General features: G+C 36.9%; 1 protein-coding gene across 1 annotated transcript; it reads left to right on the top strand.

Moving 5' to 3' along the window:
• Positions 1–27,145, top strand: LOC121997787. The gene is made up of 3 exons (XM_042552420.1): positions 1–541; positions 756–809; positions 26,971–27,145. The coding sequence occupies exons 1-3, from the start codon at positions 237–239 to the stop codon at positions 27,143–27,145; spliced, it is 534 nt and encodes a 177-aa protein (XP_042408354.1). The 5' UTR covers positions 1–236.
• Positions 27,146–27,987: the final 842 nt, after the last annotated feature.

The following is a 27,987-nucleotide window of genomic DNA, read 5'->3' on the forward strand; positions in this document are numbered from 1 at the left end:
AATGCCATCTGGACTGCTATGAGATTGAAGTGAGAAGGATCATCAATGATGGATGGTCGTTGACCATTTAGTGCAACTACCTCTCATTTTAGTGGGGAAGCATCTGCATTGGCTTTGACAAATACAGTTTAAAATATTTTATTGGATCAAACTTTTCTTAGGGATATGAATTCCAGTTTACTATATGGAATTTTTGTAAAAATCACTTCTCGCTTTTATTTCTTCCTTATTCAATCATGAGATTTTTGTCGGTTTATATTGGCAAGATACTTCGGCTAATTTCGTTAATTTGGCAGATACTAGGCAGCACCTACATAGCTACACTGCTAGTTCAACCTTTGCTTCCTGCATGGATATTCAATCATGAGAATTGCTGCTTTTTGCTAGTTCAGACTGATGCTGATGGTCTTGTCAATAGAGGGAACACATTTAAGGAGATTGGTAGAGTTACTGAAGCAATTCAGGATTATATACGTGCTGTGAATATCAGACCAACTATGCCTGAAGCCCATGCAAATTTGGCTTCAGCTTACAAAGATAGGTAATTGCTTCTTTAAATTTGTGCCGGTGTTGGACTATATCAGTATCTTACATCTATGATTCTTCTTTCTATTTATTTGTGGTTGAGATAATTGATGAACGTTTCTCTTTTTAAGCATTCCAATTACTCATCTTGTTACCTGGTGCTCTTACTACTTTTTCAACTATGATTTTTGGTCTTAATTTACTAATATATTATTTATGTGTTTTTACAGTTTACAAATCTCAAGTACTCCAGAGTTGAAATTGATGAAGTGCGGTTCGAGTGGGCTGAATGCATGCTAGATTACATTTGAGACAGTTGTACCTTGATGTGTTAACAGAATGTTATACTTTGATTTTGATATCTATTAGCTAGCTTTTGATGTAAAAAGAATGTTTGGGTATTTTATGGATATTGTTGTAAGAAGATTATTTATATAATTTGTGAATATGTGTATTTTATGGATATTATTGAATGAAGAATATTTGTACAATTTGTGAATATTTGTGTATTTTTTTTGTTATTGTCGGTTTTAAAATCAAATCTGTGCTGTTAAAAAATATACATATTACATCGGTTTTCCACCGATGTAAAACCGGTGTTATAAAGTAATATTACATTGGTCATTTACCGCTGCCAAAACTAGTGTTATTAACATACAATATTACATCGGTTTTACACCGTTGATGAAACGGTGTCGTTAAGTGATACTACACCGGTTAATAACCGATTCGAAGACCGGTGTCGTTAAGTGATACTACACCGGTTTTAACCCGATGTCTAAAATGGCAGACTTTTAACATCGGCTTCATAGACATCGGTCGAAAATCAAATAGACACCGGTGGAAAACCGATGTCTATGAAGGTTTTTGTTGTAGTGGGGACCTCCGGATCGATTAACCGATCGATCCAGAGGGGTTCTGTTCATGCGACACTTCTCCCCAATCGATCCACTGATCGATTGGGAGAAGCTTACCGTGGGGACTCGCCCAATCGATCAGCCGATCGATTGGGCATGAGCTAATCGATCGGCTGATCAATCCAGCTCATGGTTTTTACCCAAAACCAAGTCCAAAGTCCCCTAAACCAACTTCCGGTCAACCATGACCTGTTGGTACATTATGCCTAGCATCCGGTCACCCTTGACTTGCTAGAACTCGCTCACCAAGTGTCCAGTCAATCCCTTTGACCCACTTGGACTTTCCTCCTCGTGCCAAGTATCCGGTCAATTCCTTTGACCTACTTGGACTTCCAACACCAGATGTCCGATCAGCCTTGATCCATCTGAATTTCCTCGTGCCTGGCTTCACTCACCAGGACTTTCCCAATTGTCTGGCTTCACTCACCAGGACTTTCACATCTACCTGGCTTCACTCACCAGGACTTTCAACTGCCTAGCTTCACTCACTAGGATTTTCCTTCTACCTGGCTTCACTCACCAGGACTTTCCCAATTGTCTGGCTTCAGTCACCAGGTCTTTCACTCTGCCTAGCTTCACTCACTAGGTCTTTCACCTGGCTTCACTCACCAGGATTTTCCTTCTGCCTGGCTTCACTCACCAGGACTTTCACCTAGCTTCACTCACTAGGATTTTCCTTCTGCCTGGCTTCACTCACCAGGACTTTCACCTAGCTTCACTCACTAGGATTTTCCTTCTGCCTGGCTTCACTCACCAGGACTTTCACCTAGCTTCACTCACTAGGATTTTCTAATCAAGTATCTAGTCAACTTTGACCTACTTGACTCTCCTTCACAATCTCCTCACATGAACAATTGCACCTGCAATCTTCATGTGTTGTCTATATGTATTGTCAAACATCGAAATCCAAACATTAAGACTCAAGCTTGACTCAATTCAAGCTCAGTCAACTTGGTCAACCTTGACCTGGGGAATATTGCACCAACAATCTTCTCCTTTTTGATGTTTGATAATACCACATTTAAGTTAGGCTAATCTCATAGCCTCAACTCTCTTCATGCCACTAGGTAATGAAGACGTAAGTTAAACCCTACACTCTCCCCCTAAGAGGGCAAACTTCCTCTTAGATAATGAAGGTCTAACTTAAACTCTTTCATTCTCCCCCTATTGGCACACATCAAATCCCTACATGCCTCATCTTTGGGCACATAACAGAAACAAAACCCTCCTCCTGAAGAGTTACCCTACGTTGTTCACAACTTCACTCGTTGTTCACAGCCGATTCAAATGAAGGTCTCATATCCTTCATTATCATCAAATGCTCATTCATGAGCATGCACCACTTGGAACAATGAAGATATCCACTCTCCATTGTAGTCAAATGCCCAACCTTGAGCATTTTCACGAAAGAAGGTTAACCACCTTCCAAGGTGTATGAAAATTAAATTTTCATGTCCTTAAAGAGTAACTCCCCCTAAAGACATGCTCGTGACTTTTGTCATTGCACCAACAATGACTTGGAATCCCTAAACCTTTAGGAAACCCAAATTTAGAAGTTTTGAGGTTCAAAAATTCAATATTGAAATCAAACCTCAACCTAAACTTCTACTTAGTCTTCCTTAACCAATCCATCCTTGTTTTCATCATGAAAACTCTCCCTAAATATATACACATGTATTTTGAGGGGTTAGGAATAATTACCTAGACTAAAGGTGGTCCAAAATGCTGAAATCAGACTTTACCAGCTAAAATCAGCATCCCCAATCGATTGGAGTTGGGTCCCAATCGATTGAACCTGCTTGAATCGATCCACTGATCGATTCAGTAGGGTTGGATCGATTGGTGGATCGATCCAGGAAGCTTCTGTTCGCGAGAAGCTTGCTCTCAATCGATCGGCTGATCGATTGAGGCACTTCAATCGATCCACTGATCGATTGAAGCTCTGAAAAGGCTGAAATTTAATTTCAGTCAATTTCAGAAACCTCTAGAAAAATCTACAAAATTTTAAAAATCATAAAAATTTGTGTAGACATTGTTTAGGACATATATTATCATGGAAAAATAGTTTTATAAGAAAATACTTCATATTTTCAAATATTAACACAAATTAGAAAACTTGTAAAAACTTTAGTGTTTTCTTCCAACTTTGTGTCTAACTAATCAATGATGATTACTATCAAAAGATAGCCTTCATCAAAATTTTCCAAAAGCATTTAAAATGATTTTCAAAACCAATATCCAACCATATTCCTTGGGCTCAATGCACATGACTTGTACATTAGCTTTCCCAATGATTGGAAAACACATAACTATGTGTTTTGATGAACTTAAAAACTCAAAAGAATGCACTAAATCAACATCTTGAGTTTTGTTCATCATCCTAACCTCTCACTTGTATCTAATGTGCACTAAAACACATACAAGTCACCTTATAGGTCTTTGTGAGATGTAAAATTTGGATTTTGTCCTAATCTAGGGATCACGCATATCTACCTAGACATTTTAGAAATATTTAACATCCACCAAGGATGTTTCTTGTTAATGAATGTCATTTGATCCTTAAATTTCAAGAAATTAAACATAATGCATGATGGTGTTATGACATACATCAATCATAAATAATTTTCAAAAGAAATTTCCTATAACTATATGATGTATGTATGATATGACATGATATTTTTGTGTTTTTCATAATAGAGCATGAATGCAAAAATGAACATGATGTCATGGCATATAATGAGCAACCAAAACATGACAAATTAGCATAAATAAAATGTTGGTGCGGTTAGCACTAACGATTTAACCCAGGTTTTGATGAATGACAAATCAGGTTAAGTTAGTTTGTTATTGTCTGACACTTTGATCAAGTGTGCAGGAGAAGCCCAGACAGGTCTACGGGCTGACCGGATGTCTGGCACGAAGTCCAGCTAGGTCGACGGGCTGACCGGATAGCTGGTGAGAAGTCCAAGCGGGTCGACGGGCTGACCGGACGCTTGGCGAGAAGTCCAGCTAGGTCGACGGGCTGACCGGATAGCTGGCGAGAAGTCCAAGCGGGTCGACGGGCTGACCGGACGCTTGGCGAGAAGTCCAGACGGGTCGACGGGCTGACCGGACGTCTGGCAGGTAAGTGAGGTAAGTCACTGGAGGGGAGTGACTGCGAGGACGCGTTCCCGGGAAGGGAACATTAGGCGTCGATCCGGCTTAGATCCATTTCGGATGTCTAAGTCGAGATCGTAACTAGATTCCGGTCTCGGAAAGACGGAATCTAAGTCATACTCTTTTTATCCATCTGTTGAACTTTAACTGTGCTAACAATCTGTTTTATAGGATACATATTTGCCTCGGACTAACTTTGTTTTGCAGGAAAAGGGAGTTTTCTGAAACAAGGTGGTTCGGGCGCCCGGAAGGCGAATTCTATCCAGCCGAGTCGTCGCCACGTGGAGCATCATGGTTTGTGCAGCTACGTCACATTCCAGGCGCCCGGAAGGGATCCAGGCGCCTGGAACAGCATATAAAAGAAGCCCCAGACAGGAGCTTCAGAATCAATCAAGCTGAGAACTCTTCTACTGCTGGTCTTGCTGCTCGACGTTCAGTGCGACGCCAACAAAGTTCCGACAAAGTGCTACTTCGATTTTTATTTAATTTCCTTGTCGGTATTGCTTTATTTTCACTTGCATTTCCTGTACTCATTCTGTAATCATATTTCGACTTGTTAGTGATTGCCCAACGAAAGTGGTCAAGGACCACGGGCCTTCGAGTAGGAGTCGTCACAGGCTCCGAACGAAGTAAAAACATCTGTGTCTATTTTATTTTTCCGCTGCGTTTATACTCGTCTTTTTCGAATCGATATTCACCCCCCCTCTATCGACTCTAACGGTCTCACAAGTGGTATCAGAGCAAGTACCGCTCTGATTTGGTGCAACCACCAATCAGGCAAAGGGGGACTTTTTTAAAGAAAAATTAGATATTGTTTGTCTTTTAAATAAAACCTTACGTCTTTCATTTTTTTCCCTCCAAAACTGTTTTTGAAAAATACATCGCCATCTTTTCACCATTGTTTAGTATTTAAAAAATATTACATTTTCAAAATTTTGAAATAATATTTTTTTCAAATATTTTATTATTTTTTCCGAAAATAGTGAAATATTATTTTTTCCAGCACTGCTAATCCAAGACCAAGTCTAGGGATTTTTTTTTCTGTTTCTCTGTGTGCAAGAATAATGACTTTTCAAGAAGGACGGAACCCCCACGAACCACCACCATACGATCAAGATTTCAACTATTGGAAGCGATTAATGGAATGCTTCTTAGGAAGCGTAAACTTTGATTATTGGCTGATATTGAGAAAACCTTCTCAGAACTCAGAACTAAACACAAATGTAAGTAAAATCATTTGTAATGTTTTACCTAACAATGTTTTATGCAGACTAGAAAAGTACAAAGATGCACATGAGCTTTGGACCCAATTGATCAAACTTCACGAGGAGCCGATGGAGCTCAAGGATCAAGTAAAAATTGAATCCAAACTCGGGTTAGATCCAATCGAAAAGCCTACTGAATTAGGGGTTGCGCTCAAGGTTAGTGATATTTACCAAAATACCCCTGCTAATAGTAGTTTAAAAAATATGAGCATTGATCTGGTTATTTCTGAAAATATATGCGAAAATAATATAGTTGACAATAATTACAAAAATACCCCTAGGATATTATTTGATAAAACAAATCTAATTAATTTAAAAAATTCAAACTTGAACCTAAACAAATCTGAAAACTCAAATGATAGAGATGACAAGGTCAATATTGATCTAGATAAAATTAATAAATTATTTAATAATCTAGACAATATTAATCTAGAAAATCTTATCCAAACCCAAGATAATTTAATTAATAAAAAATTAAATTTTAACGATAAGAATAATCTAATAAATTCCACTAATTATATCAACTTAAAAAATAAAGAAAATATAAGGATAAAATCAAACACTTTGATAAAATCAAAACGGCAAACTTAAAATTAAATGTTAAAGATAACAGATTAAACAAAAATAATCTAGAAATTTCAAAATTAACAATTAATAAAAGGTTAAAAGATAAACCTTTAAGGAAACATAATTCAAACAATTTAATTAATTCAAAGTTAAAAATGAATAAAAACTTAAACTTTAAAAATAAGCTATTAAAGAAAGATAGTTCAATTAACCTAATAAAAGTGAAATTGAAAGAAAATTTAAATATTAAATACATTCTCTTAAAGAAAGATAATTTGACTAATTTAATTAATTCAAAATTAAAAACTTGAATCTAAATTACAAATTAAACATTAGATTTTAACCAAAACTTAACTATAATCAACCCGGAACTAAAAACTAAATTAATGGCCAATAATTCAGGGGGAGGTTCCAGAATAGCTGGCACCTCCAAAACTAACCTACCCGACAGGGTAACCCTAACCAACCTACCCGAAAAGGGTAACCCCAACCAACCTACCCGACAGGGTAATTAAGACTAGTTAAAGAGGGTTCAAGTTTAACTTGAATCATGGTACTGGTGAAGTTTTTTGATGATAGTACGTTGGGGAAGCTTGGGCATCGCATGTCTAGAAAGATATGGCTTCAATCTGGTGCATTTGGCCAAGTGGAACCGACCGAAGTTACCTTTAAATGGATTCTAACTAGTTAGGCCAAGGTTTAGTACTAAGCTCCGTGGATAGGACTATTCGAAAAATCTCGAAATGTTGGTTACTTCTAATGACGTCCATGTGACTCACCAAGCTTAGAAGTTTATCCGAAAAATGCCTATTTGTTGAGACCAAAGCTAAACCTGAATCTAACACAAGTTAAACCAAACTCTGTAATAAAATCTAATTCATCTCACAAAATTATAGGATTCCCTGATTGATAATCTAGATCGGGTGAGATGAATAATGATCAAATTAATTTTCAAATTAAATTAAAATCAATTAAAATTAAAATTCAAATTTTAAATTGAATTTCAAATTAAAATTAAATTTCAAATTTTAAATTTAATTTCAAATTAAAATTAAAATTTGAATTTCAAATTTAATTAAAATTAAATTTTGAATTTCAAATTAAAATTAAAATTTCGAATTAAATTTCGAATTAAAACTAAATAAAAAAAATTAATATTAAATTAACTTAAAAAAATTATTAAAAAAAAATTATTTTTAAATTTAACTTTAAAAATTTTATATTTAACTTAAAAAATTTATTCTAAATTTAAAAAATTATTTTAAAACATTTTAAATTTTTTTCAAAAACTCTTTTAAAAAATCATTTTAAAAACTTTAAAAAATTCTTTTAAAAAATTATTTTAAAACATTTTAAAAATTATTTTAAAAAAACTCTTTTAAAAAAATCATTTTAAAAACTTTAAAAAATTATTTTAAAAATTATTTTAAAACATTTTTAAAAATTATTTTTTTTAAAAAAAACTCTTTTAAAAATCATTTTAAAAACTCTTTTAAAAAATCATTTTAAAAACTTTTAAAAATTCTTTTAAAAATTATTTTAAATTTTTTTTAAAAACTCTTTTAAAAAATCATTTTAAAAACTTTAAAAAATTCTTTTAAAAATTCTTTTAAATTTTTTTAAAAACTCTTTTAAAAAATCATTTTAAAAACTTTAAAAAATTCTTTTAAAAAATTATTTTAAAACATTTTAAAAATTATTTAAAAAAAAACTCTTTTAAAAATCATTTTAAAAACTCTTTTAAAAATCATTTTAAAAACTTTAAAAAATTCTTTTAAAAATTATTTTAATTTTTTTTAAAAACTCTTTTAAAAAAAATCATTTTAAAAACTTTAAAAAATTCTTTTAAACATTTTAAAAATTATTTTAAAAAAAAAAACTCTTTTAAAAATCATTTTAAAAACTTTAAAAAATTCTTTTAAAAATTATTTTAATTTTTTTTAAAAACACTTTTAAAAAAAATCATTTTAAAAACTTTAAAAAATTCTTTTAAAAATTCTTTTAAACATTTTAAAAATTATTTTTTTTTAAAAAAAAAAACTCTTTTAAAAATCATTTTAAAAAATTTAAAAAATTCTTTTAAAATTTTTTTTCTCTTTTAAAAAATTATTTTAAAAACTTTAAAAAATTCTTTTAAAAAATTATTTTAAAACATTTTAAAAATTATTTAAAAAAAAACTATTTTAAAAATCATTTTAAAACTATTTTAAAAATTATGTATCATTTTGAAAATTTCTTCTTACTTTTTCACTATAATAAAATTCTTTTAACTTAACAAAAATAGTAATAATAATAAATTATTTCTATAGACTATTTTCACTTTAAAAATTATTATTTTTACTCTAAACTTATTTTTAATCCTAAACATCATTTTAACCTTAAAATTATTTTTAAATTTAACTTAACTGAAAATTAAATCTTAAATTAAAACTTAATATTGATTAAAAATTTTAACTTAAACTTAAAATTAAACTTAAACTTAAATTAACCACTAATATTAATTTAAATCTAAAATCAAAACTGAATCAAACGTATGTTAATTGACATAAAAATCATTTTAAATTCCTTTTAAATGCTGGTTTAGAAATCCCTTTAAAAAAAATTAATAAATATAAATAATAATAATTATGACTAACACTAAAGGTTAACTCATTTCAACTGAATCTAACGTTAATTACGTTTAGTCAAATTTAAATGAACAATTTTATAAAGATAATTATACAATCGCCTAAAACACTTAGGTACGAAAATATGTTACGGTTGTAAAATCTTATATTAAGGGGGAGTAATAAATAAGGAGGATTAATAAATTAAAGGAGTATCAAATTCAGGGGAGGTTTTTAATTATCTCCTTAAGTGCTATTTTTTAATCTTCTCTTTAAAATCTCTCTATAAAATTCTACCTCGATTTTTTTTCTACTTTGAATATATTTAGCAAATATTTTCAAAATTTTATGTCAGGTTCAGGGGGAGAAATAAAACTAATTCAGTTTTTCAAATCGAATTTTAAACTTAATTTTGAAAATCAAAGTTTAAAAATCAGTTTTCAAAATCAACCTGTTTAAAATTATGAAAAATTTCTTAAATCAACTCACAATTGTTTGTTTTAAATCACAAACTTTTTATCCTTTTTACTTAGTACTTGAAAACTGAACTTTTCTAGTATTTTAAACCATGGTTTTGAAACTAGTACTTTTCTAGTATTCTAGAAAACTGAATTTTTCTAGTATTTTTCAATCAGTTTTGAAAAATAAATTTTTCAAACTTAGTTTTGGAATTTTGATTTTGAAAACTTATGTTTGAAAAGTGTTTCAAAGTTGAAACTTGTTTTGAAAATTTAAACTTGATCTTGAAATTTAGACCTTATACACTTATGTTTGAAAATTAGACTATCTAAACTTAGCAATTTTTCTAAAAGCTAAAAGCTAATGCTTTAAACAAGTTTTCAAAACTTTAAACTCCCCCAAGTCAACTTGACTATTTTTTTTAACTTGCTGTTAAAAATTGTACGTTTATCAGTATCTTTGAATTTTTGAACTAAACTTTTTATTACTCTACACTATGCTTGTTTACCCCTGCTTATTTTTTGATGAATGCCAAAGGGGGAGGGTTAGGTGGTTAAGTTAGCTAAACCAATTTGAAAATACTAACTAACTTAAAAACCACATAAATGCATGTTGTTACTTGCATATGTTTTCACTAACTTAACCAGGTTGTCATTCCATCAAAAAGGGGGAGATTGTTGGTGCGGTTAGCACTAACGATTTAACCCAGGTTTTGATGAATGACAAATCAGGTTAAGTTAGTTTGTTATTGTCTGACACTTTGATTAAGTGTGCAGGAGAAGCCCAGACAGGTCGACGGGCTGACCGGATGTCTGGCACGAAGTCCAGCTAGGTCGACGGGCTGACCAGACGCTTGGCGAGAAGTCCAGCTAGGTCGACGGGCTGACCGGATAGCTGGCGAGAAGTCCAAGCGGGTCGACGGGCTGACCGGACGCTTGGCGAGAAGTCCAGACGGGTCGACGGGCTGACCGGACGTCTGGCAGGTAAGTGAGGTAAGTCACTGGAGGGGAGTGACTGCGAGGACGCGTTCCCGGGAAGGGAACATTATGTTGGTGCAACCTTAGGTCAAGGTTGACCTGGTTGACCCGACTCGAGGTGACTTGACTCGAGTTGTATTTTGATGTTTGACTTGGGAAGATTGTCGGTGCAACCTTAGGTCAAGGTTGACCTAGTTGAGTTGTATGTTGATGTTTGACGAAAAGAGAGTTCTATTCTTGATGTTTGACAAGAATAGATGTTTGGGAGATTGTTGGTGCAACCATAGGTCAAGGTTGACCTGGTTGACCTGATTCGGGAAAAAGTCCAAGTATGGAGACTTGACAACGGAAAAGTCCAAGCAGGGAGCTTGGCACCGGAAAAGTCCAAGTATGGAGACTTGGCACTGGAAAAGTCCAAGTACGGAGACTTGGCACGGGGAAAAGTCCAAGCAGGTAGCTTGGCACGCGGAAAGTCCAAACAGGGAGTTTGGCACGGGGAAAGTCCTGGTGAGTGAAGCCAGGCAGTCGGGAAATCCTGGTGAGTAAAGCCAGGTGAAAATCCTAGTGAGTGAAGCTAGGTGAAAGTGAAAGTCCTGGTGAGTGAAGCCAGGCAGTGAGAAAGTCCTAACTGGGATGTTAGGCAATTGGGAAGTCCTGGTGAGTGAAGCCAGGCAGTGAGAAAGTCCTAACTGGGATGTTAGGCAGTGTGGAAAGTCCTGGTGAGTGAAGCCAGGCAGTGGGAAAGTCCTAACTGGGATGTTAGGCAGTGTGGAAAGTCCTGGTGAGTGAAGCCGGGCAAGGGAAAATCCAGATAGATCAAGGGTGATCGGACATCTGGTGTTAAGAAGTCCAAGTGAGTGAAGCTTGGCATATGGAGTCGGAGAGGGCTCGGTAGCACGTTCTCCGAACTAGGTTAGAGAGGACACTCTAAACCTAGGAGTTGGATCGGTCTGCAGACCGATCCAGTGATACTCAGTGTTTCCTGATCGGTCTGGTGACCGATCAGATTCCACTCAGTAGCCTACTGTGGAGTTCCTGATCGGTCCACAGACCGATCAGGCGACGATCAGAAGTGAAGAAAGAAGCTCCTGATCGTTCCAGGGACCGATCAGGTGTATGCCTGATCGGTCTCCACGACCGATCAAGAGACGAATGCGATTCTCTGTGAGAGAGCTGGGAGAGCTGGGATCGGTCTGGGGACCGATCAGGACAGAGCCTGATCGGTCCACAGACCGATCAGTGACGATCCATCTCTTCCCTGATCGGTCTGCAGACCGATCAGGGTTCTAGCCGTTGCGACGCAACGGCTAGTTTCTTCGCTGTGTCGCTGTTTCTTCTTCGCAGGTATAAAGGGGTCCAGGGCTTCGTTGCTGGCATTTTTTTTCTTCTTCTTCCTTCGAGTTGAAAAGTGCTGTTGTGCTTGAGCTTTGTTGAGCTCCTCCTTGTCGAAGCTTCGCGTGAGCTTCATTCCACGACTGGATCAGCTGCTGCTAAGTTGCTTGTTGCATCTGTCCGTGAAGTTGCTACTTCATCCGGGACCCCAGTCGACGAGAAGGCAAGCTACTGTGTTTACATTCCTGTTGTATTTTGTTCTTGCTATTCTCTTGTACTCTTAGCTTGCTGTTGCAAGTGATTGTGGCGAGGTTTCTCCACCCACAAGGAGTTTGATTTAGCCGGTTTTCCGGGGACTCATCCACCGACGGATTGATAGGCTTCGTCCACCTTACGGACACGCCGAGGAGTAGGAGTTTCATCTCCGAACCTCGTTACATCCTTGCGTAGAGGTTTGATTTCTTCTCCTGTTTTCTTTCTGCATTTAGTTTCCGCTGCGCTAACCCTAGTTTGTAGAAAGAAACGCGAGAATTTGGGGCGGCTATTCACACCCCCCTCTCTAGCCGTGTCCATCGATCCTAACAAGTGGTATCAGAGCGAGGTCGCTCTTCGCCGGATTCACACCCGTGGGAGCAAAGCTAGAGAATGGATCTCTATGGAGAAGACGTCACCATTCCACCCTTCTACGAATGCGGCGACTTCGCGTATTGGAAGGTAAGGATGAAGTACTTTCTTATGACTAACATAATGAATTGGTTTTGTGTACAAGAAGGTTTTACTCCTCCGGTGGATAAGGAAGGAAAACCACTTGAGAAGAAGGAGTGGACAAGAGAACAAATTCACAAATCCGAAATCAAGGAAGAGGTAACGAGAATAATTGAATTTTCATTGCCTACTAACATCTTGTGTAAGATAGGTTACAACAATGCCAAGGAATTATGGGATAACTTGGCCAAGTTCCATGAGGGAAGCTCAAATTCAAGCCATGAAGAGGAGCTAAGTGAGCCAAGTAGCTCACATCATGGAGGAGAAGATTTAGAAGTTGAGGGCCACTCAACATCTAAAGAAGAAGAGGAGGAGAGTTCCTCTTCAAGATCGGAGCAAGAAGAAGAAGCTTCTACCTCCGGAAGGGATGAAGATGAGAGTCTTCATCCATCCTCAACCCTAGGTAACTCAAGCATTTCAATTTCAAATAAATTACACATAATGTGCTTTGAGTGTAGGGAGTATGGACATTACAAGAGTAAATGTCCAAAGAGGGTAAGAAAGACTCCACCGGCGCCAAAGGTCAAGGAAGCCGGAGTCCCAAAACGCAAGGGCAAGGAGCACATCGTGTGCTTCCAATGCAAGCAAAGGGGACACTATAGGAGCCATTGTCCGAGGGGGAGGCAACCTCACAAGGGCAAGAGACCGGGCACAACGATAGGGGGAGCTAAGGCAAACCCTAAGGTATCTTTTAAGGCTCATTCGTGCAATTCTAGTAGGATACATGCTAGTAATTTTATTGCATTAGTCAATAATGATAAGCATGTTAACACTAGAAATCAATATATGTGCTTAGGTGCCAAAGATGTTAGTCTAGATAAGGATAACACTAGGAAAGCCAACCCTAGGATTAACTCATCTAAGGTTAAGGGAAACCTAGATAGAAATCCCAAATCATCTAGACATATGCCTAGGAATACCTCAAAGAACAATGACAAATTAAAACTTGAGGTATTAGAGAAGGAGAATCAAGTCTTGAGGTCAAGACTTGATACTTTGGAAAAGGCTCTTAAGAACTTGGAGAAGTCATCTCTAGGGTTTAAGGGTCAAAAACCAATGTCCAAGGACAAGAAAGGTTTGGGTCACAAACCTAAGTCCCAAGTGGTCAAGCCCACTTATCATAATGTTCCATTCGATTATGGAACAAAATCTAGGGCTAGGAAGACCATTACCAAGGTTACAAGGGGAGTCACCCCTATAGTTGACCTTGATGAGACCCAAATGACCAAGGCTTCAAAGCCTAAGAGGGTCATTAGGAGGGTTGCTAGGGAAGTCATCCCTAGTGAATATTTAGTGAACCCAATGAGCTCAAATAGGTATTGGGTTCCTAGGAGCATCTTCTCTACCCCATAAATGGGTTAGAGAGTGTCAACTCCAATAAGAAGGGTAGTTAACCCAACTTTGAGGAAATTGACACTCAAGGAGCATTTTCAAGGTTTTGATAACCTTTGAAAATGAAAAAGAATTATTATTTACTCCTTGAAGAGTAAATTGTGCCATATTTGAAAAATATCGATTTTAATCTTATTTGGCACAATTTAAGAAAACCTAGAGAAATACCATAATTGGGATTTTGGTTTTCTCTTAGGGATATATGGGCAATCTAGGGTTAGATTTTAAGTTAGCTAAGGCTAAGGATACTTAGATAGGGAATTTAGGTATTTTATTTGTGCTAACTTGCCATGATTGGTTGCCATATGCCATGCCATGACATCATATTTATTTTATTATCATTTGAAATGTCATGATAATGCTTAGGCTAGTTTTTATGTCATGCTTTATTTAAGTTTTCAAACTTTATGCCATGACATCATGACATTGGCACATGTTTTTACTCATGATATCATTATATGCCATGTCATCATCTCTTGCATTATAATCAATGAAATTGATTTAAGGACAAACATATAATTTGATATTGAGATCAAATTGGTGTTTAGAAAATGCATGAGAACTTAGCCTAAGTTGACATTAATCCATATCTCACATCAAATTGACTTGAATGTGGTTTGATACACCTTAGATGTGTGTGAGATATTAGGATCATGAGTTAGGATCAAGGTGCATAGTCCTTGTACCTAGATGACCCTAATTCAAGAAATTAAGGATCATAGGGAAAGCTTGTGTACAAGTCATGTACATCTAGCCCTAAGATTATGGTCCTAAATTCAAATGATTTTAAAAGCATTTTTAAAATTGATTTGAAAAACCTTGATGAAGCTTTCCTAGTGATAGCATTCATCATTGAACATTGTGATACAAAGTTGGTTTAAACTTGAACTATTTCAAAGTTTTTGAACTTTGTATCAAGATTGAAAAATGGAAACTATTTTCATAGAAAACTATTTTTCCTTGATAGTGTATGATATGAGGAATGTATCCTCAAAATTTCACAATTTTTCGAATTTTCTGGAATTTTCTAGGAGTTTCTGAATTTCGGGAAGGAAATTTCAGAAATCTGCCTATCAGAGTCTGGATCGGTCTGGGGACCGATCCAGGTAAGTTCTGATCGGTCTGTGGACCGATCCAGTGAGATCCAGAGAGCTTGGTGCGATCTGGTGAAGGCCTGATCGGTCTGGTGACCGATCAGTGACGATCCAAAAAGCGTGGATCGGTCTGGGGACCGATCCAGGGGGTTTCTGATCGGTCCAGGGACCGATCAGTGCGTGCCAATTTCTGATTTTTCAACTGTTGTCTGAAATTTCAGTTCTGGAAGTGGTGTTTTTGGATTTCTAAAGGTTTGAAACTCTCCAAGACATTGTTGGTGCAATGGTCAAGGGGGAGTTGACCTTTAGGGGGAGCCTTAACTAATTGTCAAGGTGGAGTTGACTTTTAGGGGGAGTTTTTACTCCTTAAGACTTTTGAGGATTAGTGATATGGGATTATCACTAAGTTGATTGTTAAGTTTAGTATCAAGGGGGAAATTAAGAGTTTCAATGAAAGGTATGGGACTTTCATTAGGAAGAAACTCTTGACCTTGATACTCTCCTTTTTCTTTTTGATGTGTGTCAAAAAGGGGAGAGTGTTCATTGGAGAATTATTGGAGAACCCAAGTTAGGTTATCGGGTTAACCTAAGCTAGGGAAAGAATGTCAAGGAATGTTCGAGGAAGAACATTGGAATTCTTTTTGATGTGTGTCAAAAAGGGGGAGAATTATTGGAGAACCCAAGTTAGGTTATCGGGTTAACCTAAGGGGAGAATGTCCAGAGAATGTTCAAGGAAAGAACATTGGACATTGGTAATCGGGTAACCTAAGGGGAGAATGTCCAGAGAATGTTCAAGGAAAGAACATTGGACATTGGAAGATGGTTGGAAAACCAAAGTTAGGTTATCGGGTTAACCTAACTTGATTATGGGTTTTGTCAAACATCAAAAAGGGGGAGATTGTTGGTGCAACCTTAGGTCAAGGTTGACCTGGTTGACCCGACTCGAGGTGACTTGACTCGAGTTGTATTTTGATGTTTGACTTGGGAAGATTGTCGGTGCAACCTTAGGTCAAGGTTGACCTAGTTGAGTTGTATGTTGATGTTTGATGAAAAGAGAGTTCTATTCTTGATGTTTGACAAGAATAGATGTTTGGGAGATTGTTGGTGCAACCATAGGTCAAGGTTGACCTGGTTGACCTGATTCGGGAAAAAGTCCAAGTATGGAGACTTGACAACGGAAAAGTCCAAGCAGGGAGCTTGGCACTGGAAAAGTCCAAGTACGGAGACTTGGCACGGGGAAAAGTCCAAGCAGGTAGCTTGGCACGCGGAAAGTCCAAACAGGGAGTTTGGCACGGGGAAAGTCCTGGTGAGTGAAGCCAGGCAGTCGGGAAATCCTGGTGAGTAAAGCCAGGTGAAAATCCTAGTGAGTGAAGCTAGGTGAAAGTGAAAGTCCTGGTGAGTGAAGCCAGGCAGTGAGAAAGTCCTAACTGGGATGTTAGGCAGTGTGGAAAGTCCTGGTGAGTGAAGCCAGGCAGTGAGAAAGTCCTAACTGGGATGTTAGGCAGTGTGGAAAGTCCTGGTGAGTGAAGCCAGGCAGTGGGAAAGTCCTAACTGGGATGTTAGGCAGTGTGGAAAGTCCTGGTGAGTGAAGCCGGGCAAGGGAAAATCCAGATAGATCAAGGGTGATCGGACATCTGGTGTTGAGAAGTCCAAGTGAGTGAAGCTTGGCATATGGAGTCGGAGAGGGCTCGGTAGCACGTTCTCCGAACTAGGTTAGAGAGGACACTCTAAACCTAGGAGTTGGATCGGTCTGCAGACCGATCCAGTGATACTCAGTGTTTCCTGATCGGTCCGGTGACCGATCAGATTCCACTCAGTAGCCTCCTGTGGAGTTCCTGATCGGTCCAGAGAACCGACTGCGAAATCAGTTGCTCGAATTCAGATGTCCGAATCTGATATCAGCACTGATCGGTCTCACGACCGATCAGGAGACTCTCTGATCGGACAGTCCGAGGAGGGGTCGATCGGTCTGGGGACCGATCAGGACAGAGCCTGATCGGTCCACAGACCGATCAGTGACGATCCATCTCTTCCCTGATCGGTCTGCAGACCGATCAGGGTTCTAGCCGTTGCGACGCAACGGCTAGTTTCTTCGCTGTCTTCTTCGCAGGTATAAAGGGGTCCAGGGCTTCGTTGCTGGCATTTTTTTTCTTCTTCTTCCTTCGAGTTGAAAAGTGCTGTTGTGCTTGAGCTTTGTTGAGCTCCTCCTTGTCGAAGCTTCGCGTGAGCTTCATTCCACGACTGGATCAGCTGCTGCTAAGTTGCTTGTTGCATCTGTCCGTGAAGTTGCTACTTCATCCGGGACCCCAGTTGACGAGAAGGCAAGCTACTGTGTTTACATTCCTGTTGTATTTTGTTCTTGCTATTCTCTTGTACTCTTAGCTTGCTGTTGCAAGTGATTGTGGCGAGGTTTCTCCACCCACAAGGAGTTTGATTTAGCCGATTTTCCGGGGACTCATCCACCGACGGATTGATAGGCTTCGTCCACCTTACGGACACGCCGAGGAGTAGGAGTTTCATCTCCGAACCTCGTTACATCCTTGCGTAGAGGTTTGATTTCTTCTCCTGTTTTCTTTCTGCATTTAGTTTCCGCTGCGCTAACCCTAGTTTGTAGAAAGAAACGCGAGAATTTGGGGCGGCTATTCACACCCCCCTCTCTAGCCGTGTCCATCGATCCTAACACATTAGGCGTCGATCCGGCTTAGATCCATTTCGGATGTCTAAGTCGAGATCGTGACTAGATTCCGGTCTCGGAAAGACGGAATCTAAGTCATACTCTTTTTATCCATCTGTTGAACTTTAACTGTGCTAACAATCTGTTTTACAGGATACATATTTGCCTCGGACTAACTTTGTTTTGCAGGAAAAGGGAGTTTTCTGAAACAAGGTGGTTCGGGCGCCCGGAGGGGATCCGGGCGCCCGGAGGTCCGGGCGCCCGGAAGGGATCCGGGTGCCCGGAAGGCGAATTCTATCCAGTCGAGTCGTCGCCACGTGGAGCATCATGGTTTGTGCAGCTACGTCACATTCCAGGCGCTCGGAAGGGATCCAGGCGCCTGGAACAGTATATAAAAGAAGCCCCAGACAGGAGCTTCAGAATCAATCAAGCTGAGAACTCTTCTACTGCTGGTCTTGCTGCTCGACGTTCAGTGCGACGCCAACAAAGTTCCGACAAAGTGCTACTTCGGTTTTTATTTAATTTCCTTGTCGGTATTGCTTTATTTTCACTTGCATTTCCTATACTCATTCTGTAATCATATTTCGACTTGTTAGTGATTGCCCAACGAAAGTGGTCAAGGACCACGGGCCTTCGAGTAGGAGTCGTCACAGGCTCCGAACGAAATAAAAACATCTGTGTCTATTTTATTTTTTCGCTGCGTTTATACTCGTCTTTTTCGAATCGATATTCACCCCCCCCTCTATCGACTCTAACGGTCCCACATAAAATACCTAGATTACCTATCTAAGTATCCTAAAACTTTAGCTAACTTAACATTAAACCTAGATTGCCCCTATTTCATCAAGAAAATGCTAAAATCCAACTTGACATTTCTTTTACTCTTAATTTGTTGTGCCAATTGAAATTAACTATATTCCTCAAATTTTGGCACAATCTACTCTTCCAAGAATCACCATTTGAGTTAAGGCATAGATTGTCTTTAATCCCTTAAGAACATACCAAAAACCCAACTTGGTAGTTCTTATGATTTTTCCAATTTGTGTCAATTAAAATATCATCCAATTTATCAAATTTGACACATTTTACTCTTATAAGAGTAAATAACACTTCTTTTCATTTTCAAAGGTTAATAATAACCTTGAAAATGCTCTCCGAGTGTCAACTTCATCAAAGTTGGGTTAACTACCCTTCTAATCGTAGTTGACACTCTCTAACCCATCTAAGGGGTAGAGAAAATGCTCCTAGGAACCCAAAACCTATTGGTGCTCCTTGGATGCTCTAGGTATTCACTAGGGATAACTTCCCTAGATACCTTCCTAGTGGCCTTGTTAGACTTCTTAGAAGCCTTGATCACCTTTTCTAGGCCAACCCTAGGGATTTCTTCCCTTGTGACCTTTTTAGTGACTTTATTAGACTTCTTAGAAGTCTTAGTCACTTTAGTTGCAAAAATACTCCTAGGGATAACTTCCCTTGTACTTTTGACTTGACCATTTGACCTAGGGTTGGTTCCATAACTATATGGAACTCTATGATAAGAAATTACATCCTTCTTAGCCTTAGGTTTGTATCTCAAACCTCTATGGTCATTGGATGGCTTTTGTACTCCTAGACCTAGGCTATGCTCATTTTGCCCTTTTAGGATATTTTCCATCCTTTTTAGGGTCTTTTCTAATTTATCAAGTCTTGACCTCAAGACTTGATTTTCCATCATTAAGTCCTTAGCTTTTGGGTTTTCAATTATTCCATGAGCATTTTTGTTTCTAGGCTTATAACTATGGTCCCTTGTGTTATTACCTAGACTTTTACCTACCTTCCTAACCCTAGGTGTGGTAGTCTTAGCAAGGAGAGCCACATGTTTTTCCTTAAAGCTCTCATGCTTTCTATTCTTATGGTAAATAGCATTAAAATGATAAAAATTAGAACTAGCATGCTTTTTACCATTATTCAAGGGAGTATGCTCAATAAATGATACCTTTCTTTTTACCTTGGAGGCTCCCCCTTGAGTTGTGCTTCCTCCATGAGCCTTGATCGCTTTCTTCCCCTTGGGACATTAGCTCTTATAATGTCCCTTTTGATTGCAAGAAAAGCACACAATGTGCTCCTTGCTCTTTTTTGTTCCGGGAGCGGTCTCTTTGGGCTTCTCCTTGCCCTTTAGTGCCACTTGGCTCTTCTTCTTAGCCAATTTAGGGCACTTGCTCTTATAATGCTCATGTTCCCTACATTCAAAACATATAATATGATTTTTATTTTAAATTGAAACATTTATACCTTCATGTGTAGGAATGACATCTTCTCCTTTGGATCCGGAGGTAGAGACTTCCTCTTGATCCGAAAATGATTTTCCTCCAATAGATTTGACTTGACTTGTGGAGGTGGAAGCTTCTTCATCCTCTTCTTCTCTTGACCCGGATGTAGAGACTTCTTCTTGCTCCGGTGTCAATAATCCGCACTCCCCCTCAATCCTAGAGGTGGAGGCTTTATCATCTTCATCTTGTATGTGAAACAAAGAGTATGCTCCCTCTTTGCTCTTTTCATTTAATTCCTTTGAAGATGAAGCTTGTTGGACTTCTTCTTCGGAAGTTGAGCATCTCTCAACCTCGAAGTCCTCTTCCTCTTGGTCTTGCTCCAATGAATCAGCCTCTTTGGATTCTTCTTGGTTTGGTATAGTGGAGGGGATCTCATGAATCTTTGCCAATTCGCTCCATAGCTCTTTGGCATCTTCAAATTCTCCAATTTTCTCCAAGATGTTGCTCGGCAATAAATTGACCAAAAGATTGGTCACTTTGTCATTGGCCTCACATCTTTGGATTTGTTCTTGGCTCCACTTGCTCCTCTTGAGAATTTTGCCCTTTGAACTTGTTGGAGCTTCGAAGCCTTCCATAAGAGCAAATCATTGCTCTATCTCCATCATAAGAAAATTTTCGATTCTTGATCTCCAAGAATCGAAGATTGTAGATACATATGGTGGAGGCACCCTTGTGTCGAATCCAAGTCCTCTTGGAATTCCATGTTGAAGTTGAGCTTGAAGAAATCTTGACTTGTAGAATTGCTCCAACTTCTTCACCCTCTAGCCTTTTGCCCCTTTCGGCGATGATTCCGGTGAAGAGCAACCTTGCTCTGATACCACTTGTTGGGACCGATTATGTAGCTAGAGGGGGGGGGGGGTGAATAGCTCGGTGCACTCGTCTTGCTTGTCGTTACTTGTTTCTTCAAGATATGCAGTGGAAAATATAAAGAAACAAAATACACAACGCTAACAAGAGAATTTACTTGGTATCCACCTCACAAGAGGTGACTAGTCCAAGGATCCACACACTCACGCACCCTCCACTAATAAAACACTCCTTTATGGTAACTACCAAAGGCGGAGAAGCCCTACAAGTTCACACTAAAGAAGAAGGGGAAAGAGAACAAAATCCAAGCTAGAAGCTTACAAGTTAGCACAAGAAAACCCTAACCCTAGATTTCTTCTTCTGCTGTAAATCCGCCTCTTGACTTGGACAAACCTCCAAGAACCCTCAAGATCTGGCGGTGAGAACCCTGTGGAGAAGCTCTGTGCTCGCTGGAGAAGCAAGCCGTAAGTTCTACCGAGAGAACAGCTCGCCAGCCGCTAAATATGACGCCAACGGTCGGATCCCAATCGATTGGATTGCTCCCAATCGATCGGGGAGGCTTTGGATCGATCCATCGATCGATCCAAAGCGCCTCTGTGCTCTCGTGAATTGCCTGGATCGATCGGCTGATCGATCCAGGGCTTATCGCGCACAAACAGCAGCTCCCAATCGATCCATTGATCGATTGGGACCTCTGGATCGATCAACCGATCGATCCAGAGGGGTTCTATTCACACGACACTTCTCCCCAATCGATCCACTGATCGATTGGGAGAAGCTTGCGTGGGGACTCGCCCAATCGATCAGCTGATCGATTGGGCATGAGCCAATCGATCGACTGATCGATCAAGCTCATGGTTTTTGCCCAAAACCAAGTCCAAAGTCCCCTAAACCAACTTCCGGTCAACCATGACCTGTTGGTACATCATGCCTAGCATCCGGTCACCCTTGACCTGCTAGAACTCGCTCACCAAGTGTCCAATCAATCCCTTTGACCCACTTGGACTTTCCTGCTCGTGCCAAGTGTCCGGTCAATCCCTTTGACCTACTTGGACTTTCCTTCTCGTGCCAAGTATCCAGTCAATTCCTTTGACCTACTTGGACTTTTCAACACCAGATGTCCGATCAGCCTTGATTCATCTGAATTTCCTCGTGCCTGGCTTCACTCACCGGACTTTCCCAATTGCTTGGCTTCACTCACCAGGACTTTCACATCTACCTGGCTTCACTCACCAGGACTTTCACATCTGCCTGGCTTCACTCACCAGGACTTTCAACTGTCTAGCTTCACTCACTAGGACTTCCCATCTGTCTGGCTTCACTCACCAGGACTTTCCCAATTGCCTGACTTCACTCACCATGTCTTTCACTCTGCCTAGCTTCACTCACTAGGTCTTTCACCTGGCTTCACTCACCAGGATTTTCCTTCTGCCTGGCTTCACTCACCAGGATTTTTACCTAGCTTCACTCACTAGGATTTTCCTTCTGTCTGGCTTCACTCACCAAGACTTTCACCTAGCTTCACTTACTAGAATTTTCCTTCTGCCTGGCTTCACTCACCAGGACTTTCACCTAGCTTCACTCACTAGGATTTTCCAGACAAGTATCCAGTCAACCTTGACCTACTTGACTCTCCTTCACAATCTCCTCACATGAACAATTGCACCTGCAATCTTCATCTGTTGTCTATATGTATTGTCAAATATCGAAATCCAAACATCAAGACTCAAGCTTGACTCAATTCAAGCTCAGTCAACTTGGTCAACCTTGACCTGGGGAATATTGCACCAACACTTCTTGCCAACCGCAAGAGACCAACAACACCAAACTAGTTGGAGCCTCTAAAACAATAGCCCACCCGCCTAGGTAATTAGGATTAGATTTAAAAGGATTACTTCACTTTTGTCCAATCTAATATTAGGGGGGATGAGATAATAGTACGTTAGAGAAACTTAGTCAAGAGAGTCAAGTGGAGTAAGATGTATCTTTCTTGGTCTACTTAACTAAGTGAAACTAACCGAATTTATCTCGCTAAATCCTAGACTAGTTAGAGAATGTTTATCAATAGGAAAATTAAATGTCAAATTTCTTTAAAAAAAAACTTTATCTGGAAGTAGTCATTACTCTGATATCCAAGAAGACTTTTGTGTTTGACCATAGCCTGGAAGCTGATTTTTAAAATATATATTTAATTGACTGACAGTTAAACCTGAATCTAACTCAAAGGTCAAACTATTTTCAAATAAAAAAAAATTCAACTAACTCATCTCAATTGTAAGAATACTTTAGTTGATAAATTAAATCGAGTGAGATAATTAAGGACCCAAATTTAATTAAATAGTTTTAATTAATTAACCTTTTAAATTTTAATTAAAAAATATTATTTCAATTAAATTTAAATAATAACTTAATCAAACTTTAAGTATTAATTGAATTTAAAACTCTAAATTTAACTTACTTAAATCTAAAAGTTTATTAAAACCTTAAATTAACACTTAATTAAACTTACTAAAGTAATCAAATCATATACAAATTAAACTAAATCAAACGTTAAAATTAAAGTTAATTAAACTTTAAAACTAAAATTGGATTACACTTAAATTAGAAAGTAATTAAAATATAACTTAATCAAACTTAAACTTTGAATTGTTTTTTTTTAAAATATTTTCTAAAAATTCTTTAAAAAATATTTTTAAAATCATTTTTAAAACTATTTTTAAAATCTTTTAAAAATCATTTTACAAATCGTTTTAAAAATCTTTTAAATTATTTTTAAAATATTTTAGAAATAATTTTAAAAATATTTTTAAAAATATTTTAAATATATTTTAAAACTATTTTTAAAATTATTTCTACAAATCATTTAAAAAATCATTTAAAAATTTATTTTAAAAATTATTTCCTTTTATTTTTAAAAATATTTTTATTTTAAAAATCCTTTTAAATCTTTTATAAAATTTGTATCTTAAAAACTTAATTTAAATTTAAACACTTAGCTAAAACTCAAAAACTTAATTAAATCTTATACTTAAATTAAAACATTAATAAAATCTAACTTAATATAAAACCTAAAACCAATTAATTATGAATTATTCATCCTAATAAATAATAATAATAATAATAATAATAATAATAATAAACAACTTAAAACTAACCTTAAATCTTTAACTAAACCTAAAACTTGTTAATGATACTTAGGTCATCTGCAGTGGGAGGTTTATAGCATGTAATTTATGCTATAAATCTCTCAATATAAACCTCTCCCCCACTGCATAGGTGGAATTTATAGTTTTTTTATAAACCTGTATCAAAATCTTGGGACCAGGTTTATAAAAAATTAGTGGAGAGAGGATAAAGAGAGAATTTTTTTAAAAAAATGAAATTTTTAAAAGAGAGAGGTTTTATGATAATAGAGAGTCATTTTTAAAAGAAGTAAGGTTTTTAATTTTTGATGTGACAATGATGTGGCAAAGCATAAAACTCTGTAAGAGGTTTACGACTACAGATGTCCTTAACTTTAGTTAATTAAAACGTAAGTTTAAACCTATGTTAAATCTAGATATAAAAAAAACTTTAATTATAAACTGTAAAAACTTTAATGATATTCTAAATTAATTAAACTTAAATTTAAACTTAATAAAATTGATCTGAACTTAAAATTTACTTTAATTAATTTAAATCTAAATCTTAATTAAATAAATAATCAATTCAATTTAAATGTAATTAATTTAAACTTAAAACTTAATTAAATAATTAATAAGTAAACAATTGAAACTTAATTGAATTAAACTCAAAATATTAATCAAACTTAACTTATATAGTTTTACAAAGTTATTTATTTTCTGAAAATTAATATTTTAACACTAAGTATCTCAAATAATTAGATAAAGATCCTTGCTGACCATATGTGTCAAATTAGAGTTCGGATTTTTGTCCTGAAATATCTTTGTTTCTGTGTCCCCTTGTTGATTGGACGTGTCAGATTATATCTCAAGGATGTTTTACACATCACGAGGATACCACATATATCGGATGTCATGACCATCCCATCGATAAGGGGATACGGGGGACAAGGGATCTGAATTAGTCAGATTAAGAGGAGTATCAATTTAAGGGGAGGATATATTTGAACAACTTAAAAATATTTTAAATTTTGTTTTGAAAACTTACTTTTAAAATTGCTTTGAAAATCCCTTGAAAAATGTCTTTTCACAAATTTTAATTTTGAAAAATATTTTTAAAATGTTTCTAAAATTATTTTGCCTTATTTTCTTTGAAAATATGGTGCAAAATTCTTTAAAAATTACTTTACAACTTATTTTGACAAATGGTTTATAAAATTCTTACAAAGTTTTTTCTTTTAATTTTTTTGAAAAATTACTTTAAGAAATACTTTACAATTTTTTTTAAAGGTTTTCAAAATTATTTTGATCTATTTTCTTAAGAAAAATGCTGTGCAGATTCTTCAAAAATTGCTTTTCAAATACTTGTCAAAATTTATACTTGAAAATATTTTTGAAAAATACATGGAAATACATTGTAAAATATTTTCAAAACTACGTTCAAAATCACATTGAAAATATTTGAAAACATTTTGAAAAATACCTTAGAAAATATTTTTTAAAATATTTGTTTTGAAAAATGGTTCAAAAAACTCCTTTCAAAAATGTTTTGGATTTTTATTTTTGAAAAAAAAACTTACAGATTTATTTAAACAAATGCTTATAAATTTTTAAATGCTCCCTTAAATCGAGTGTTTGCATGTTTTACTTCCTTTTGATATACTTATGTGCATAATTTTTGATGAATGCTAAAAGAGGAGAGTAAGTGTTTAAGTACGAAAAGTGAGACAACTAAGAAATTTTGAAAAATTGTAGTGTTGTTTCAAAGGATCAGGACAATTGTAGTGTTGTTTTATAAGTATGAGCACCACAATAGTCTCAATCTTTCGAAATCAACACCATCGGTGACGCTGATCTTTGAAAACCAACACCACAATGATCTTAATAATTTGAAACTAGCACCATTGTAGTGTGATTTCTCTAACACGGTAGTGTTAATCTTTAAAAACCAACACCATAATAGTTATAGTCTTTTGAAACCAGTACCACAATGGTCCTGATCTTTCGAAACAAACACCAATCTATTGTGATTTTTCAAACATAGTGGTGCTTATACCATGATGTTTTTAATCCTTTGAAACTATCACTACTATTTTGTGATTTCTCTAAAACAGTGCCACTGATCTTTGAAAATCAATACCACTATGGTCTTGATCATTGAAATAAATACCCATAATTTCATGTAAGAGCCTCAAAGTCATAGTTGCACACCATCTATACCTTCTCTATACTATTCTTCCACTCCATGTCTAGGTTTCATAATTTCAAATTTTTTATGTCCATCAATGAGTTTTGGGCAAAACCCATTAATGACCTTAGCCAACTTTGTTAGTGTAGGTCCCTGTTGGGGCAGCTCGCAAGAGGGGGTGAATTGCCCTGAAAGATAAAACCAAATCTTCCTCGTCATCTTCAAAATAAATTAGAGAAACACTTGCTTGTAAAATAATTCATTAAAATAAATTAATTAATGAAAGAAAGAGGCACATAATTTACTTGATTTGCAATTAGAAGATTGTTAATCCAAGACTATGAAAAACTTACTATAATTCTCCTTTGGACAGAATAACCTCTCACAATGTTGACAACTGACAATTAAAGTAGTAAAATAGAAAAATAATTTGAGTACAAGTGTTGTTCTCTATTACTGAGACCAGGACTCTATTTATAGTATGCTGGTCAAATCTAACCATTGTTAACGTGGCAATTCCAGGCACCTGGGCATGGATAAAACTTTATCCATGTCATAACGGTTCGCAATGGATCAACCTTATTTGGTTCAGGCGCCTGGAATGCTCCGGACGCCCGGATTGTGCTGACGTGGCCAATTCGAAGGCTCCTCAAGGGAGGCGCACTTGGGCTGCCCCGAGGGGTTTGAGCGCTCGGAGCAGTCCAAGCGCCCGGAGCATCCAGGTGTTTGACTTAGAGCAGTCAACTTCTATTGACTACTCATTTCTCCTACATTCTGACTCCGTTCGCTTGAATGATTTTGGTCATTTGAAATAGGGCTCATCTGAACCCATTTTCTGGCCTTCTCCTCGAGCAAGCTTTCGATCCAGCTTCTCATGCATCGGAAACGCCGCGCGCTTCCTTCTCGTTAGGCAGCGTTCTCTTCTGCAACACCTCGTCCCTCGGACGTATCGAACCTGTTGACTCGTTCTCGTGTCGTCCTTCTCGCTAGCTGCGTCTTTCGCTCGACTTCTTGTACTCCTAAGTTCCTGCACACTTAGACATAAGACATCAAAAATGCATAACTTAACTTAACTCGGTTGACCACATCAAAACTACCTTAAGAATTAGGACCCAATTTAAGTCCTGTAGGTTTCTACAGTACTTCTCAATCTTACCATGCCCTAAAATCATAGATTTAAGGTCTCCCTAGTCATGCACAGTCTATTTTCAGAAATTCAATCCACGTGTCAATGGGCTTAAATCCATAACTTCACATAAGAAGCTCAAAACCAGGGTTGCACACCATATGTACCTTTAACCCAATCAAAGGCTGATTGCGGGTTAGGCGACCCAATCCGTGAGCCTATAAAAATTTTAAAAAAAATTAAAAAAAAATTTCATATCTTCAACATTTTACTTCAGAAAAGTTTCATCAATCAAATATATCCATAAATATATATTTTAAATGTAAATGAATGCCAATGAGTACTCATGTTTGATGAAAAGTATTATTTTTATTTTAAAATTATAACAAAGAAAGATAATAAATTAATATAAAACTTAACTTATATGTGTTTCTCAACCGGCGTGTCAACCCAAACTCATTGCAGGGCGACTTGTATGGTTCGTGGGCCTAGGCGAGTTGGCTTGTGGTGGACTTGGGTTGATACGATTCTAACCCAATCTACTTAAATTGTTTGACGGAGCGAGCTAACTTGACGGACACAACTCAAATTGATGACTTTATATGTTGCACGACTGTGCTTTGATTTTCACCGTAGCAAATTTGTTTACTATAATAGTGACGGACGTTAAGTCTGTGTTGTAGTAGCTACGAAATCGTAGCTTCTA

The sequence above is a fragment of the Zingiber officinale genome, chromosome 1A (assembly GCF_018446385.1).
Source record: "Zingiber officinale cultivar Zhangliang chromosome 1A, Zo_v1.1, whole genome shotgun sequence".
Lineage (NCBI taxonomy): Eukaryota > Viridiplantae > Streptophyta > Magnoliopsida > Zingiberales > Zingiberaceae > Zingiber > Zingiber officinale.

What these genes read in the sequence shown, in the direction of transcription:
- LOC121997787 (XM_042552420.1), top strand. Translation starts at nt 237, where the DNA reads ATGAGATTTTTGTCGGTTTATATTGGCAAGATACTTCGGCTAATTTCG. An exon ending in GCTTCAGCTTACAAAGATAG is followed by an intron (nt 542 to 755) that starts GTAATTGCTTCT and finishes GTGTTTTTACAG; the next exon opens with TTTACAAATCTCAAGTACTC. An exon ending in ATGAAGTGCGGTTCGAGTGG is followed by an intron (nt 810 to 26,970) that starts GCTGAATGCATG and finishes CATTTGAAATAG; the next exon opens with GGCTCATCTGAACCCATTTT.